Raw genomic sequence first — 18,936 nt, 5'->3', positions numbered from 1 at the left:
TGCTTGCTTAGGGAGAGCCAGATGAGACAGGGAGAACTGTGCAGCAGCTAATTGATCGTCTGTAAGCAGGCAATTAACCTCACTGAAGAGGTCTCACTCAGGTCTTTCCAAAACCTTAGCCCTAGAGTGGGATCCAGACTGTGCTTAAGAGCTCTTAGAACAAATCTGTATTAGGGAAAATGCCATGCTGAAAAACTACAGCTTGATTTACTTCAGAAATACCAAAGAATATATAGAAATGAGAGAAATGGGCTGTTGTGAAATTTAGAGGTAGATCATTATTTAAAACTATTACCTACTATCACATTAGTCTATTTCAGACCAATTGCAATTGTACACAGAAAAGGACACAATTTAGAAGAAGTGTGTCAATTTTATATAAACTTAAGCTTATTCATCCTTAGGCTTTTTTTACTTTTGATTTTTCTTTTCATTCTGAGCAAATCTGAACTAGATTTTTGAGAACTAACTGAAGTCAGCGATGCTTGTGTGATAAGTTAGGCTGTGCTGAAGGAATTCTACAATAAAATGCTGTTGAAATTCCTGGTTAAAACATACAGAAGACATTTGAAAAATCACAACATTAATTTTGTCTTTAGAAACATTTCACAGATATATGTAAGTACAAGGAACTGGATCAATTTTTGTGTTACTTTGCTGCGATGATTTGCACTGCTTTTCTAAAAAGCTCATGTTTTTATACTTTCTTTTTTTGACAACTCCTGCCCATATAGGTTTTGGAATAAAATTTCATTTCCATTAACTCTCAGCACAGGTAGATATCTGTGAGTTTTTTGTTTGCTCATTGGTTTGCTAGGTTTTTTTTTGGTCAGGTCATTCTGTACTTTTACACTTGAAGCATCTAGATTATGGAAGTTAGCCTGCTGATTATAAAACATTTTTGTAAAGAGGCAAGGTTTGAAGGCTTGACCCACTTTGCACAGTTCACGAAGTTTTGAAGTTCCTCTGCCTGCAATGAACTCTACACCTACAGCACAGTTCTGTCACCCTGTTACATATTTGTCATGTTAACATATTAGGGAAAAAAGTTTAATGGGGGTGGGGGGGAAGGGAATTTAAGGGTGTTTTTTTTAAGACCTTGCTGAGATTTAAAGGTACAGGAAATCAGATTACTGTTCTTTTCTTCTCTTTAGCTAGGGAAAAAATTAAAGATAATCTTTCTTAAACATCATGGCCATAAAGGTACTTTTGCATTTTTCTGCTGGTTCTATATACAGTTAAAATTACAGTTAGTAACTACGTTTTGGGAGTTTTCTCTGGAGTTTGGAAAAGGATCTGAAATGGAATTAAAAGTATCTGAAACTTTATATCCGAATTCTTAAAACATTTTGCAGAAAATAAGTATTTTTCATTCATATAGCTAATTATTTGTTCTGGTAACATTTTAAGTTTGACTTTCCTTACTTTTTCTTACTGTAGTACTCCTTGTTCTGTTACATCTATGTTAGCTTTAGCTTAGTTGGCTGAGTACCTGAGTAGAAATAAACTTCTCTATAAAGGCGGAAAAAAGGAGAGAAAATTGATGTTGAGTGAAAATTAGTGAGTAGAGTCACCACTTCTCCTCTGGTGCTCCTGTAATGCAGTGTTGGTGTGTGCTACCCTCTTTCTTTCAACAAAGGCAACTAGAAGAGTCTATAGCCCTTTAATGGTTGATTCTTGGAATTTAGCAGCCTTTTCTGGATGTTATTTTTTGTGTCTGCATGCATGTGCAGGTGCACAGAAAAATGTATATATTATTTCAGTATATGTGTGTTCAAGTATAATGATTGCTTTCTATCTTTTTTTATCTTTGGATCTCTATGCAGATCATGCTTTTTCCTCTGACAAAGAAATACTATGCTCTTAGATTAACTCCAGCTGAGCAAAATGAGAAAGAGAATTAATGTATTTCATGTTGCTGGGGGATATGTCCAGTATTGAATTATATTAATCCTTACTGTTTGTATACTGAGCTATTTACTTTGATGATTTTTACAAATGTATCTGCTAATTCAGATTTCCAGTAGGCTTCTCAGGTGAGGATTGCTATTCCCATTTTACAGAGAGAGAGAGAGGCATGTTTTAGCAACAGAAGGAAAAAGAAAATTTTATATTCCTCCTCATGCTGGAAAGCATAATATACATGTCACAAAATTTGTCAGCCTTTTTTCTTGTCTCTTAGCTTAGGCTGGGGGATTGCCTCTCTGTGAAAGGTGTCACCATAGTTTAATGCAGCCAGTATGTACAGAGAAAATGCATACATCAGGAGTTTAGATTATCTAAAAATTTCTAATAATATTAATATATATATATAAAGAAAAGAAGTCGAATAACGGAAGAAATAGCATTATATAAAGAAAAAATACTTCTCTTTTCTGCATTTTTCTTTATGTTGAAGTTATGAGCACTCTTACATACTAAGTAGCCTGTTTGAGAGGGTTATTCATAAGAAATTGATACTGCTGTCCAAAATACTCAACTGATGGCTGTAATCTGAATTAATCAGCTGTAAATTTTCTGCGTGGAGAATTTAGCCCTATGTTTGAAAAATGAACAAAGGAGAGGAAGGTTCCTCTGGCTCTTTACTTTTTGTCAAAAGACTGAAGAAAATCTGTATTTTAGAGAGTAAGCATTGCCAAGGTATTTATTTTACTTCAACCTCTGATGAAGAGTGCATGTGTTTTGGGGTGAATGTTCTGCACTCTGTCTTGTGGCACAGAAGGCAGAACACATTCAGCCTGGTTTGGGTTTAATAAAGCACATTGGTATTAAAATGACTTTTAATCAATTAAGCTACCTGAGTTTGGGGAAGACAACGGTAGTCGAGGTCTTTTCAGTAAAAATACCTGTGAGCAGAACATTTATTGTTGTATATTGACACACTAGCACCAATTCCAGTGAACTCATGTGTTCTTCAGTATTATCTAAGGAAATGAAGCCCAGAGATAATTAATATAAATGGGTTATTTGTTGAAAGTGTCTAGAACAGGGCATTAACTGATGGGTAGCTACTAAATAATGCTGTATGAACATTCCTATGTGGATGGCTTGGCTATAAAAGGTTGTAATCCTTTTACCCTATTCATCAGAGAAGTCAGCTGTATATTTTGAACAGATTACTTCTGTGTGGGAATAGTCTTGCCCGAATTGATTTTTATTCACCCTAAATATTAAATATTTTGCTTCAGTATATAACACCTAGATCATATTTCTGTCAATTGAAATGCTATATTTAGTGGGGAACTGTGATGGGTTAAAAACAGTCAGGGATTTCTGCCACAGTTAGGTGAAATGGAGGCGTTAGCTTCTATATTTTTTTCATAGCTTTTCTTTGTGAGAACACTGGCTGAAAAGAAAGATCTGGATCATTCATCTTGTCTCCCAGTTGCTGGGCAGTGTGTTATTTTCTGGGTTCTTAAGCAGGCAGTGCAGAATACTGTCCAACTATCCTGTTGAAACTCTGCTGTTGGGTATAGGGAGAAGCCTCGTTTATTGGGGGAAAAGACAGCAGATGCTGTTGTAACTTTGGGCTGACACTTCCCAGGCTGGGGTGAGGGAGTGTGCAGGGCAGAAACACAGAGGGCAAGAGGAGAAGATGCTGAGTTCTGTGGTTCATGGCTCTGGATTCATGTTGTTCATCAGTACTGGTGCTCAGCACGAGCATCAGAATGTGATCCTATTGCTATTTTCTAATACAGCTTAATTTATTGATACCACAGCTGTTGGACTGGACCGTAACATGAAGTGACAGCCATAGCATTGCAGTTGGCAATTTGAGAAGTGATAAGAATTCTTGTTTACTCTGTAAATGTGGTAGTTCAGATTTGTCAGCCTTGGCCTCATGTGTTACATAAGAGAATAATACACAGTGTTTTGTTGTCATTTTTCCTAATTAAATCAGTTTTATTTCCAGAACTAAAATTTTGATTCTTCTCTATTCCTTTGTGCAGATTACACCCCTGAGAGTTTTACATGTTGATCAATGGCAGGGTTTGGTTGTATAGGAAAAAAACATTCCATACTAGCAATGATGACAGATACAATGAAATTAATTCTTTGCTGTCTCCTTTGATGTACACAGATTTTCCTCATTAATATTGATGGACTTCAGAGTCACAAGCACATGTTGGGGGTGGGAGGAAGAAAGCCCCTGAATGTTGTATTTTGCTTTTTGTGGAGCTGACTATATCACTTTATGCTTAAATGTAAGGAAAGCTGCTGACAGTTTTGATATATTAAATTATAACTGAGAACTAATTCAAGGATCAAAGATGCTCTTTGGGAGACATCACTTTACTGGTAGGAAAAATCATTACCTTTTTTCCCAGTCTCATGTATTTGTACTGTATGTCTTGGAAATATCATTCCCTACAGTTTCTGAATCTTGATGTTTAATTTAACGCAAAGGTCTTTGAGCAGCACAATGGGAGGGGGGCTTCTGTTAGTGAAACCTCGTAGAAGGAAATTGAAATGTACATGTTTTTTCTCATTTATCAAAGAAGTGCAAAAATCTAAACTGACATTTTATATCAAATGAATTATGAACTGTGTACCTCGTACCTAAGGGAACAACAGCTAAATTAGACTTTTGTTAAAAAGAGACAGAGAGAATAAAAATAGGCTTTTAATAAAATATACAATCATTTTTGGTATTTTGGCTGAATCTGACATATACTATACTTTGCAGAAGAAAACTAGAGAATATAGGCTACTTCAAAGTCTATATGCTTTGAATGCCGTAGAGTGAATTGAGAAGCAGGTTAAGATGATACACAAACCAGAGTTTCTACTTAATAGATATTGTTGCTTTGGTATTTTTGTTTTCAGCCTTGTCTGACTCAGGTGAACAGGAAAAGTTAATATGCTTTGTAATAGTGTGAAGATTGGAGCAAAGTAGTATATTGTTGAGGGGGAGGTTGCTAGGGGTTTTTTTGGTTAGTTGTTTTTCTTTTTAAACTTCCATTTGTGAGAATGTGGTTGCTACTGGAACAGACTTCCAGGAGCAAAATTTTACAAGACACTCGATGGAACTTTAAGAAGACAATTTTCAAAGAATTATGCATTTGGTATTCTACTGGCGTGACTTCTACTATCTTGAGGTGAACAACATTTCTTCCAAGCCAAGACTCCCAGTCTGTAAAGTTAGAGTTTTTGACTCATTTTGACACTGAGTCAAAGTCTTTTTGTGATTACCATAGATACATAAAGAATTAAGTAATAGCTGTGAACAAAAGCTAGCTCTGTGTTGCCTTGATTACTAGGAGCAGAAACTTTAGGGAATCTCTTTTCCTCTGCTTTCTGCAAGTAAGGAAGGAATTTGTGTGATGGAAGTCTGTTCTGGCTGCAGTTGTTTCGTGGCCAAATGGTAGTCCAGTGACCTAGATCTCACAGATACCTGTAGGATATTCAAGATATAATAAGACTGCACCACCCACTCTGTGTAGTGGCTCCCTAACACCAGCTAATCTGTCATCTTGTCAGATTCATTTTCTCTTTATGGGCACTCTCAAGCTTGGTTTCCATCAGAAATGGTAGTATTTCACGCCATCCATTAGGTACCACAGAGAAATTTATGGATTAAAAATAACTACAGGTAATCTTATTGCAGAGCTAATTTATTTGCAGCCTGCATTGTTCTCCAGTCTGTACATACAGGGATATATAAACTGAGGCGTCTGTCAAAATGCACATCAACTGGTAGCACTGGGGGTCGTCTGTTCTTTAACAGTCCACCAGCACATCTATGCTGCAGGTTTTCCAGTATCCCATTTTCTTTACCATTCAGCTGAGGTTGCTGTATTTTCTTAGTTCCTTTTGCCACTTGGATGGAGATATAGAATCATAGAATCATTTGGATAGGAAAAGATCTTTAAGGTCATCAAGACCAACTTTTAACCTAACATGACCAGGTCCACCACTAATCTGTGTCCCTAAGTGTCACTGTTGAGGCAGGGATGGGAATAAAATTACTCCAAGTTCAGAAGGCAAAGAATTAGCTTTATTAACAACTAACATTCCTCTTTTCTAACCAGGATTGCTAAGGTGAAACATGATTGGTCTCAAAGTAAAAACCTTTCACACCATTGGTGCACTATGAATACCACACGGTAGTAGAGCATATTTATAAACAATATGAACAGAAAGAGAGATAATAAATTGATTACATTCCTCTCAGACTTTTTCCGAGGCTTAGACTGGCAGAAATCCTTTTCTCTGTGACTGAAATGAGAATGCCCATACCTAAGCACCACACCTGCACACCTTTTAAATGCCTCCAGACTCAGGCAGTCTGTTCCAATGCTTGGCAACCCATTATAGCTAATAATCATCTGCTGAAGCCATATCCACTTGTACAAGTAGAATGGTGCTTTCTGGTTTTGAATATCTGGCATTATCCTTTTTCCTTCAATCGCAGAATGAATCAATATTCAAAATTAATTTTTAAGAGATTATGCTGCAGAACAATGCATATGCTTCTTGTAACATCACCACCTCTGTGCCTTTTCCTTTTTCTTTTATCTTTATCTTCTTATACAATGTTAGATTCTCCATTTAAAGAATTATTAGGCTGAAAAATAATTAACTGGGAAATCAGCTCATGCCATCTTCTTTCCTCAGAATTGTAAGTTATCTCATTTTCAGTAAGAATTTGTTTAGTCTGATAGAGATTTGAAAACTTTTTTTGCAGAAGTTTAATCCCATTGCTGTGTATCCTTTTTTCCCAGGACACACATTTCTGTGTATCCCGGGAAACCTCTGTCTTTGCAAAACTTCTGCAAAGCTGAAGATTCTAATGTGTCTATCCTTACTGTTCTTTTAACTACATAGGTTTAAACTTCCTTCCCTGGGCTTTTCCCAACCATGAGTGTTAAAATTTGAGGTTTTTTTCGTTGCTTTTGAGGAGTCTCTGGATTTCCAGAACTATCTAAGAACTGTTTAGTTTCAAACAAGAAGCTACAAACATAAAAGCCACCCTGTAGTACTCTGAAATTCGGCATCAACATTAAGATAGAGATTTTAATTTAGCCAAGAGTCTCCTCACCAGCAATCACCAGAGATGTTTCCACGAGTGTGGAAGGTACCATGCCTGCCTCTGGTTATATCTCTCTGATGCCAGATACTAATTATAAAGAACGCTGTAAGATGTTGAAGATGATGTCAAATTCTTTCATCTTTTTCCTTTGAAAAAGCAAACTAATCTAAACTCAAAACTGCTAAAAGTCCAATAATAACAATAATTATTGCAATCCCAAAAAACATCCTGAACTTAATTTCTAAAGCTACTTTATGCAGGAAGCTGAAGTTGTTGCATGATGATAGGGTCTTATTCCCACTGCTCTTGCCACATCTGTTCCCTTAGGTTAAAACAGGCAGATCTGATAGTTTCTTAAAGCTGTTTTACAGAGATATTTCATTTTCCAGTAGCCAGAGTCACAGTTAATCAGCAAGAGCTGTTTGTTTGATTGCAGTTTCTGCCTGATTTTGTAAAACCGTTTCTTATGGTTTTTCTTCACAGTATTTTTTAAAAAAATAATTTTGTTATATGGCAGTTACTGGCTTGCCATCCTTTTGAACAGTGCTTTTGAATAATTAGTTTTACTATACAGTTATAAATTCTAGCCAATGTCCTTACTACAGGTATTAAAATCATTAATCATTCAGCTAATTGCTTATTGTCATTCTTTTATAGCTTTTAGAGTTTAGTAAATTTCTTGCTGAGTAAAATGGACAAACTTCCACCTAACATGGGGAAGAAACCAGGTTACTTCTTATGGAAAGGTGAGGTGACAAATCTATAGGATGTTTTTATAGTGTTGACCACAGTGAAATGTAGCATTCAGGAAAGAAGCATCCCTTACACTTATTTCCACTTGAGACCCATGCCCAGGTTGCAGGTGTTGAGATTATACATGAAGAAAAGTTCATTAAAAGGAGGGGAAGGTCTGATTGTTTTGATTTTTGGTTTTGATGGTTTTGGTTTTTGTTTGGTTTTTTTTTGTTTGTTTGTTTTTTTGGTTTGGTTTTTTTTTTTTTTTTTTTTCTGGAACACTATTAATGAAGAATAAGTAAGCCTGCTTTGGGATTTCAAATAACAATTGTCTTAAACTTCAGGTCTGCAGGTCATAGAGTAAAGCCCAAGCTGATTTTTAGGGCCTTACCAAAATTATGCTCTGCAGCTAGGAATACCAAATAGTGAAAAACCCAGTTAGAGCTTACATACTCAACTGAGAGAACGAGAAATTTTAGATATTTTTCAAACACCTCATTTTAATTTTTCTTAATGATATTGTGCCATACAGGTAACATTAAGGATTAATGCTAAAATGGTCTTCTGAATAGATTTACAAAGCCATTTATTTTCAAAAGAAATTACAATTACAGCAGAAAGCAGAGGTATAAAACAGGAGAGATTATTAAGAGATAACAAGATATTTCTGTACCCTATTTATATTATAATTCTGAAAAGAAAATTTCACTAACACAAGGTGTGAACAAGTTTGGATTTCCTCTAAGTTTACAAAAGCTTTAAGCTACTTCTTTATATCTCTCAATTTGCTTTTTGCCAACACTTAGCTTCCTTTCTTCTGAAGATAAATGTGCCAGAGAGGGGACAGCAAGAGCGCCACCGTGAATATTTCGCATTATGTGTTCCAAATGCAAGGATGTGTACCAAATGTGATTCAATGCAAGGATGTGCATTGAATAAGGATGTATTGTCCTTGGTATATGTATTGTTGGGTGGACCTATAGCTGTAACTGAAGACAACCAGCAGTGAAATTATAAAATTAGAGCGAAAATCCAAAAATGTTCTATTCGTTCTCTAGTCATTAAGAGTGGGAGAAATAATGTGGTTGCACATATATATTAAATGAAAAAATCAGGAACAACTCTTATATTTGGTACATACTGAGAAGGAAGAATAGTGGGGAAAGAGTTAAAAACCAAACTAGAGTAAACTTCGGTGAATCTGTGAAGATAAGAAACAAAAAAAAAAGCAATCTGCTTTGTCAAGAGATAAAGGTTTATAACTAGCATGCTGTTCTAGTGATGACATATGGCCCAGGATCATGGCCTTTCTCTGAAATGAAACTAAAACACATGCTCAAGTTGAGAATTATGGGGAGTGCAATGACTGGAATTATTTGGACTGAGCAAACCACTAGATAACAAGTATACCTGAGAAAATCAGAAGAACAAATGTCGAAGTGCAGAATGTATTGCCATAAAAAGTGCCATAATGAGATTATCTCAGTATGGGTACGTGAAATAGAAAATTAATCAGGAGTACCTAAACAAGCACTACCATAAGATAAAGAAACAGGGTTTGTGAATTGAAACTGGTAAAGAGGAAGAGTAGTCATGACATGACAGAGCAAGACACTCATCCAAAGTCAGTCTGAGAGGAACTTTTCCTTGCTGCTTTGGTACATATGCTTGAGAGCCTGTTTTCCTTCTCCCCTATAGTTAATCCCTGCAGTTATCATTTGCATCCATATGTATGAAATATATTTTGATAAGATACAAATGCTAAACATTTTATATATGCAGATGTGGCAACTTATAGAGTTACATATTCATAGCTCCAAAATCTTCTAGATGCCTATGTGGAGATATTACGGATACATTGGGGTCAGTATATCTGATCACTATTAAAAAGGGTGACAGTCACTTCGAAGTTGGTGTGAGTTTGTACCGATTTTATAAATATGTAATCAAGCTCTGCTTTTCTTCTGGCTTTTCTTCTTCTTATGAAAGGTGAAATTTTTATAATTAAATAATAATTTATTGTCCTAATAGTAGTTCACCTTTTAATAGTCTTGCTCAAAGTCATCTACTTTCAGAAAATTTACATTTCAGATAAATCCTAATAATAAATATAATGAATACGTCTCAGAAAAAAAATAAGCTTTCAACATGGAATAAACATTTAAGCACAATGATTTCACATAATGATTGCTGTCCTAAAATAAACAAATACTTACAAAGATGACTATTTTTGCACATGTTATTTAATATATAAGGACTTGAGGCAAAAAGTTGAAACACTTTTCAAAGGCTGCTTAGCACATTACTGGCTGAAAAGGGATCATATCTTTCTCAATCCATCTGCATGTACCTGAATATTTGGAATACAATATATCACTGTCATCTTGAAACAGTCTTCAGTTTTTATTGTTTTGTGGAACTGTTTATTAATTATTTGATTAGAATTGACATCTGATTAAATATTTTATTCTGCCTTGTAGTCTCTTGATATACAAAGCATGACTTTCTGCCCTGCTAAGTGAGGATTTACTGGGCTAGATGTTGATTCAGTAGGTTGCAAGTGGAGTGCTTGCCCCTTGAGGGTCATATTAAAGCTCGAGGGGAGATTTTTGAGCAACACTGCATCTTAAAGACGATACATCAAGCTGATAGATACATGGCTCTTCTGTTGAGAAATTCACAGTAGAATTATTGCTTGTTGCCAGTTATTACTTGGGTAGTGAGGAGTCTCTTGGGGATATGGATTGGATAAAAAGGGTTAAGCTGGGGGAAATGTTACACTGAAGACCTTGGTGATGAGGAATGCTTGAAATAGTCAGAGGATGTTTTGTGTGCAAATTAGAATTACCATTTTGGGGGGTAAGTGCTCTGCTGTTTTAATGAGCAAATCGTGATTAGTTTAATAGAGCACCTTTCTCATTATGACTCAGCAGAGACTTGACAATTTATTTGCTGTACCCTCCTGCCCCCCTGCCCCATTCCTTTGGAGAACACTCACTAGTACATTGCTGAGGAAATTCTCTGTGGGCTACAGGAAGCCATTCAGGTAAATACAATTGCTGTATATTGAAACATGTTGGTTTGAAGGTAGTGGGCTTGGCTTGTTCTAGCAACAAGACTCAGGGTCATGCGACTTTCACAGTAGAGATTTGTCCAAATTTTCTGCCCTTCCCTATGCTGTGCTTTTGTTGGTAGAAGAGATTTGAACATTTAGCTGAGATTACCTACACCATTAAAATAACATCCAGACTGTGGAATTGTTATTGACATTTAGACAGCTACATCTTTGTTTTTTGATGAACATTCCTGTATCGCTGTAATAACCACCTCTACACATACATAAAGCTTAATCTGAGCTTTTACTTTGTAGATCTCAGAGAGCTTTACAAAGAAGGATAAGTATTATTATCTCCATTTAACAGATTGGTAAATGAAAGACAAAGGTGTCCTGACAGAGCTGCAAATAAATTTAACGCTTTTGCCTCCTCAGTGAGTTGCCTCACACTATCCCCTCAATAACGTGAACTTTGACTTCTTGGCCAAATTACTAGGTCGGCTAATTAGATTCATTTTTAGTTGTAGCCTTTTTTGCTGTGTAGAATTTCTGTGTGAACTTTAAAAACTGGTGTTTTTTAATCTGCAGACAGTTTAGTTTCAAATGAAGCAGTACCCAGATTTGAAGGGATATTGATTCTTTCTGCTGGTGTCAGCTTAGAAAAACACTTAAAAACCCTGAACTAAAAATTTTTAATTATGTCATATTTTTTGTGCTATCTCAGTTTGACTTCAACTTCAGGAATCACCTTATATAGGATGCCAAAATAATACATTATTATCTGTGAGTACTGCGCTTTACATCCATAAGTTTGAAAGCCTTTTGTTGCACAATTTAAACACAACTCTGCTTATGTTGCTGCTAAACAGAACGGTGTTATGTAAGGTAAATAAATGTATTCTCCATTTTACTGTGGGACTGAATGTCTTGTGCAGAGACATTTGGTGTGGAAATACTTGTTTTTGATTGCTCAGCTGGAGGGATATTTGGGCTGTTTAACTTAAGCCAGCCACCTTCTTCCCTCTGAGGTGAAGTGCTCACAAGCTCTTTATAGGCCTTGAAGGTGTTGGCATGGGATTTGCAGATCATGAATTATGTTAGTCTCAGAGATTTTCTGGATTTGGAAACAGGAGGATTTTTCAGCTTTATTAGAGATTTACCAGAGCCTTTTTCCCTAGATGTAGATAACAGTAGCAGAAAGCATCCAAACACAGGTCCTCATATTATATGTTTTCTTTTTCACAGTGACAGAGAGGAGCAGAAGGGAATGAGGGAAGCTGGAGGTTCTCTTCTACTTCATCTTGTCTTGAAAACAACCAGGAGAGATGTAGGGCTAGGGGCCAATTATCAGAAGTAACTGATAACTCCAGTACGCCAGAAGCCAACTTTGAGTAAAAATTTTGTATGAGAACTGACAGACCTTGAAATGTAAAGGGAATAAGTTTCTTAGGTTGGAGCAGGACATGTTTTGTGCCTTGCCCTGTAATACAGTTTAGATCTGGAAATGAAAAATGTTGAAGTGCCCCAGATATACGTATAATCAGAGTAAAAAGATCAGATTCTAGTTCACATATCTTTTAATGTATATATCAGTATAAATAAAAACTATTGTATGTGACTGATGTCTTTCTTTTTCAGAGTTGATGCATCCTTTCACCTGTCTCAGGGAGAGAATGACTCAGACAGTGTACCACAAAGTCTGTTTCTCCCCTCTTAGTAACCACCTCATACACAGGTGGTAAATGAAAATCATAAAGCTTACTGTAAATTACTGTTTGCTCATCTTAAAACTTAGAACTTAGGCCCTGAGGCTTACAGCTACACTTTGAGATCTGTGAGACTGGTTTTCTGCAATAGAGACAAGAAGAAAATGACAGCAATGAAAAAGGATTTCTGTTGGAAAGACCAAAGGAAAAAAAAAGCAAATTATAACTACTGGACCATGAAAAGCAAAACTATTATACAAGAGTTTAAATTACAAAGGCAGTAACTTTCCAGTGTTTTAACTCTAGAAAAGAGCTACAGAGATATTGCTACAGATGTGTTGTATATAAAAGTTACAGATGTGTTTAAATACAGAAAGTTTCTTCAACAGATTGATCTCTTGTTAAAGAAAAAGCAAAGCCATAAATGCACAGGTGTAAATTGTCATAGTTCTTTTTACTGCATGCAGTGAAATTTGCAGCAGTTAAAGGTCATTGGTGGTATCATTACTGACACATTTTGATCTGCAATTCCTTGGACTTCATAAAAATTAATTTCCTTAACAAAACAGTGGGCTACAGACTGAGACTTCAGTGAATCTATTTTGAGTTCTACCTAAAGTTGTTCTTAACTTAAAATTTCTTCTGTTTTCCTTTTAAATTATTATTAATTTGTAAGGGTGAGAAGGGTGTCCGAATGATAAAAAGTCTGATCAATTTTACTCATGTTGGGTAACATTTCTGTGAGCATTTCTGTAGCTTCTCAGGGTGGCAGAGCTGGGCACAGGAAGAAGTAGATAATATCTGAACAGGTGGTAGAAAATATGTTGCTTCTGAATTACTTTTGGTGTTTGGAGGTTTGCTTTTAGCAAGATGATATTCACGTATTGGAAAGAAGAGAATTAAGAATCAGCATTGTTCAGTAGTGAAAATGTTAAACTAAATGGACCATGTTAACATTACTGTTGATCCTGAGGAACAGTTTTTCCAGTATATGGAGCATTCTGTTTCCACACGGCATATGTTCTCCGTGGTTTTCTCTGCTCTAATTCATCCATGTTTTTCAACAGCTCCAGATGGCGTGATGCCTCCAAGGCTTTCATCTGCCACTCCGACCAGTCTTCAGGTTGTCTGGTCTACACCAGTTCGCAACAACGCCCCAGGCACGCCCAGCTACCGACTCCAGATGCGGCGGCGGCGTTCTGCTGGTGACATTTTAGAGTACGCAGAGCGCAGCAAGGCCACCATCCACTGCTGAGCAAGAAAAGTCCCCTTCCCCTGAACACAGCTCACTTTTAGAGTGGCTGGTCTTGTTACAAGACAAAATGCTTTAGTCTTTCTTGACCTGCTGGAATGTGTGCTGGAGTAACTCGTGTTGTTTTTCTTTGCAGTTTGCATCCCAGCCCTACTGCTTCCTTAGAGCACTGTGTCAGAGACCTGCAGCCTTACACTGAGTATGAGATGAGAGTGGTTGCCTCCAATGGTTATGGCAATGCTTATAGCAACTGGACTTCAATGACTACAGCAGAGGACAGTAAGCAGTCAGATCTTATTTAGCTCCCTTTAGCAGAAAATACAAATAATAGTCCAACTGCCATTGTACTTAATTTCTTTAAGTTATCTAGCTTACTCAGTTGTATAGCAGTAATGTATTTCCTTCCCTAGTATTAACTTGAAGTAAAAATTCCTAAAGGATCAAGTATCTGCTGTCTTACATATTAATTTAAAAATATGGATATTTACATATGTATTTTGTGAAGCAGTATCTTATTTCTGTATAAAATGTCCCTCCAACAATATGTAGTTTAAGATACACTGGTAAGTATATATTTATAAGTGGTGTTCCTTTATGTTCAGGGCCTTGATTCTGATTTCAGAGAATATAAGTTGAAGATAATAGTATATGACAGTTGTCTTATCTCTGTGTTGAGAACACTCAAGCTACCACAGAACTTTTCATTCCCAGTGATCTTTGTTAATTCAAAGTAGTGGCCTACTGATCTGAAATTTGGTTTGTCATTGTCATTGTCAATCCCATCACTTTCATTGTTAATAGTTCTGTGTTCTCCAGACTCCCCACAATTTTTTCAACAGTCCCCTGATTTAGCAACCAGCTGTCAATGTATAGGTATGACCAGTTAGTTGACAGGATAGGATTTTGTACCTGATTCAATATGTAATCAAAAATGTATGACAAAATTTGAGCTTGTTGTTTGTAATACAGATAGAAAACATATAATTTCCAGCTTTTTTATTTTTTTAAGGAACTGAGCTGTTAGCTTTCTTAAACAAGGTAGCAGGATATCTAACACTGGCAAATACTCAGTGTTGGTGACTCAACTTGATAGTAGTCCCTTCTCTAAATGGTCAGCTGTCTGTGTTGTGGAAACATTGAGCAGAAAATGTTTTTTTCCCACAATTTTAATGCATTTTTTCTTTGAAGCTGAGCAAATGATTCACAACAGAAATGCATTTATCTGATAAATTAATTTAAGCTCCAAAGATATTAATTCTTCTATGAACATTCTACCTATAGGTAAATGTAAGATTTGAACTTGGTCTTTAGATACCAGAGCTGTTTTATCTACCTGTGGCAATTCTTGTTGAGATTCAGTTATTTCAGTACAAAAGTGAATATGATACTATTGAACTTCCCTGCATTCATAGTCAAAATGCAACCAGTCTCCTAAAACTATTTTTTCCAATTGCAAGAATTATTTAGCTCTGGTCTGATAGTTCACATAGTGTTTCTTTTCGCATACAAGGAGGTCAAGAAGTACATTTCAAAGGCCTCACTTTTTCCTGATATAAAAATTATTTTTGTGCTAAGTAGTAGGTGTACAATTTTAAAATTCTCTTTTGAGGACTTAGGGGTAGGGTGGAAAACCCACACAGGAGATGCAACAGTATCCAACAACCCTCATAATTTAAAAAAAACACCCAACTTTCAGTGGTGACAGAGGACTCTGTGGTGTCATAGTGGAGAACTGCCATCTGTGAAAGGATATTCAGCTCAATTGCTTAAAACTGAATGATTGTCATTGGGTCTAAGCAGTATTTTTGTCAAGGTTTCAACATGTTTCTTATGAAACTGCCGATACTGACAGTTTGTTGAAGTAGTACACCGAATTCCTGGCCCTGCTTACCAACAGACTTTGACTTTTTAAAGTACAATTTAAAAGTGGAAATTTCCCACCTCTTACTCTGTATCTCTTACTCTGTTGAACTAGATGTGTATCTATGTGTTTTTACTGAATTTTATTCTGTAAATATATGCCTTTTTTGTCTCACCAAAGCATAAAGTATCTGAAGGCATAAAATATATGCATGTGTGTGTCTGTGTGCACATACACTTGACAGCAGTAGATATGAATCTACACATCCACTTTTAAAGTCAGTAGAGTTCCAGTAATAGAAGCTGATGATTTCACAATATATCTTTGTATTATATTTTATTTATGATAAATATGTAGTAAAATAGGAGGATATTGGGAATAATTAAGGGAAAATTAGCAAATGCTGCCATAAAAATACTTTGTATCTGACAATGGAAGTTCTTAATATACAGATTAGTAGGTTTGGGGTATTTTTTAGTGCAAAAAATGCAGTAAAGAATTTTCAAATACTTCAGTTTACATGATTGTGACACTAGTAACTGATTCCATGCATTTTTTAAAGTGTAACCTGCCCATGCCAGATAACAAAAGTATACATAACTATGAATATTTTAAAACCTGCTAAACATGCATTAATAAAATATGTTTGTTCCAGTGATCTTGATAAATATAGCATCAGACTGCTTACTGCCAGAATATCTACAGATAGAAACAATTGATGAAGTTTCTGAATTAGAACTTGCTTTCAGGAACATGAATGTAAATTTCAGATAGCTCTCTTGCAATCAGTGTAAAGACCACTGAACTGAGAGGTCAGTATGTACCATTGAACTGAGAGCAGAATCTCATACATTGTATTCAGAAGTAAAGCTAAATCTTCCAGTTATAATAAAAGAGATACAAGTCTGGTTTTCCCTTTAGCTACAGGGAGCCTTTGAGGTCTCAGATTTGCAAAGACATTGATTACAGTTACCTGAAGCTGCCCCAATGGCAGCTCCTGGCTTCCTATGGTGTAATAAATAATATTGTCTGATAAAATAATATTGTCTGATAGCAATCCACATGGTGTGATTTCTGTTCAGAGAGATATCTCCCAAATGAGAAAGGTGCTTTTTCTAGTGCTTGAGAAAATACACCATGACTTGGACAAGTTCTAAGATAGCAAAATTTCTACTTTAAAGAAAAGCTTCCTGTTACTTGATTAGCTTTTGAACACCCCAGAACCTGGCTGCAGCCATACTGTCTGTATGCAGTGAGTTGCACACAGCAGAACATCTCCATCACCAGCTATTCTCTGGCGTGGCTACATTTTGGTTCTGTGGATCCAATATGGAGAGCTCTTATTAAAGCCCTGTTAAAAGTTCCTGGCTTGCACTATCTGGAAAAGAAGATTTTGCAAGTTACCTGCCTAGCAGGTAGTCCAATTTTTCATTTCTTACTTAAGTGACTTCAATTCCATCTCTTTTATACATAACAAAGTTATAGGCCAGCCCAGTGTTTCTTCACAGTAGGTAAGGTCAAAAGCACACAGTAGTCACTGGAAATCATTACATACTGAAGTTGCTGGAGATACAAAAGCAATTTGAAATTAAAAAAAGAGAACTCCTGTAATATATCAGCTGAGCTACTTCTTGTCAAATCAGGGAAGCATTATTTCTGTCATAGGGAGTGCTATGGTGTGCTTCTCTGGCATGCTTTGGTTCCAGGATGAAAAGCCTCAGTTTGTGGGAAGATCTCATCACAGATTAAATATTAGGAGAGGTTTAGGCTGGGTATTAGAATAAAGCTCTTCTATCAAAGGGGGGCTGGACACAGGAACAGGCTCCCCAGGGTAGTGTTCACAGCCCAAGGTTGGCAGAGTTCAGGAAGTGTTTGGACACCACTTTCAGGCCCATGGTGTTACTCCTGGGAATATCCTCTGCAGAGTCAGGAGTTGTGCTTTGATGATCCTGATGGGTCCCTTCCAGCTCAAGATTGGTGATTATGATTCTGTGATTCTCCTAAATCTTCCTCACATAGACAATGAAGATAGGTACTGCAGAACAAGAGGGTAAATAATGCAGTTTGCCACATTTGGAAGCTCTTGCTTTCTCTGCCTATGACATTTGTTGTGTGAGAAGACAGCTCTTCTACTTTAGCTATATAAGTTAGGTGCATATAGTTGAGGCACATAAACTAATCCATAAATAGTTGATGTGAATGTGTTCACATGAGCTCAAGAAAGAAAAATGGAAATGGAAGCAAGAGAAGACAAAACATGGTAAGGTGACAAAGGGAAGGGAAATAATGTGAAATGCCTGACAGGATGAATAGCAGAAGGACAGAACAAATAAAGCTGATGTAGTAGTGGAACATGTGATAAGATGATCATATGATATATATAATGCAAACTGCCCATGCATGCCTACAGAACTTTATTGACTGGTACAACTGAAGTTCTGGAACCAATTTACATTTGGAGCAGTAGTGGGCAACAAGTCTTAATACTCTGAAGACAGCTCTTAATATATATTTGAAGGGGTTCATATGGATTGCATGTCATTACATGAACAGCTTAATGACTTTTGAGCTCTGTGATCTCATGTGATAAAAGATTCCTGTGGTCCCTTATGCCCAGAGCTACACAATTTGGGTTTTCTGCTGGGTACAGTCAGCAGTACATGAAAGACACCACACTCTGTTAATACATATAATTTCATTGTCCGTGTTTCTAAAAAGAGTAAATGATTCAAGAGTAAAAGGCACAGAATTTTTATTCTGCTTAGTGAGAGAGTTTGCCCACAAATCAGGTATTTCTCATTAGCTTTAAAGGGCATCAGTTCAGGTACATGTCTTAGTATATTAAATGTAAATGTAGGCTCCTCCCAAAAAATACAACATTAGAGTATAACTCCTTGCTTTCCACGTCTCACAGTAAGTATACAAATGTATTGTTTTAGTCAGGGAATTAAGAAAGATTAATGACAGTTTTGTGCCTTTATTTTAAATGAAGTCTGAACTTTTGAAATAGATGAGCGAAGTAGTCTGCCATAAAAGATAATTTCATTTGCCAAAATGAAACTATCTTCTAGTATTAATACTGTAATGAAATGGTTTGAAATATGAACTAAGAATCTTAAGGACAAAGATGCCCATTGTTCCATCTTCAGTAGTTACTTCTATAAACAATTTCATCCATGTAAAAAGCTTTATGATTTTATTTTCATCATTGACAGGCTGAGCTGTGTAGCTGTCATACTTTGCAGTCTTCCCTCTAGTGACAACCACACTGACAACATGTTATACTCCACATTG

The 18,936-nt window shown here is 36.2% G+C and overlaps 1 protein-coding gene across 12 annotated transcripts in view; it reads left to right on the top strand.

Moving 5' to 3' along the window:
* The window catches only part of USH2A (usherin), a 391,259-nt gene that overhangs the window by 237,321 nt on the left and 135,002 nt on the right, over positions 1-18,936 (top strand). For all 12 annotated transcript variants that reach the window (XR_014954513.1, XM_085577109.1, XM_085577108.1 and 9 more), the window contains 2 exons: positions 13,597-13,747; positions 13,918-14,060. Coding sequence is in view for 11 of the 12 variants with exons in the window: in XM_085577109.1 (XP_085433235.1) it covers positions 13,597-13,747; positions 13,918-14,060 (294 nt within the window). In the remaining variant the exon portion in view is untranslated. The remainder of the gene's footprint in view (positions 1-13,596; positions 13,748-13,917; positions 14,061-18,936) is intronic.

Source organism: Lonchura striata, chromosome 3 (genome assembly GCF_050655825.1).
Source record: "Lonchura striata isolate lonStrDom1 chromosome 3, ASM5065582v1, whole genome shotgun sequence".
In the NCBI taxonomy this organism is placed as follows: domain Eukaryota; kingdom Metazoa; phylum Chordata; class Aves; order Passeriformes; family Estrildidae; genus Lonchura; species Lonchura striata.
The sequence above is the reverse complement of the archived record's forward strand: the minus strand, read 5'-3'. Positions and strand labels throughout refer to the sequence as shown.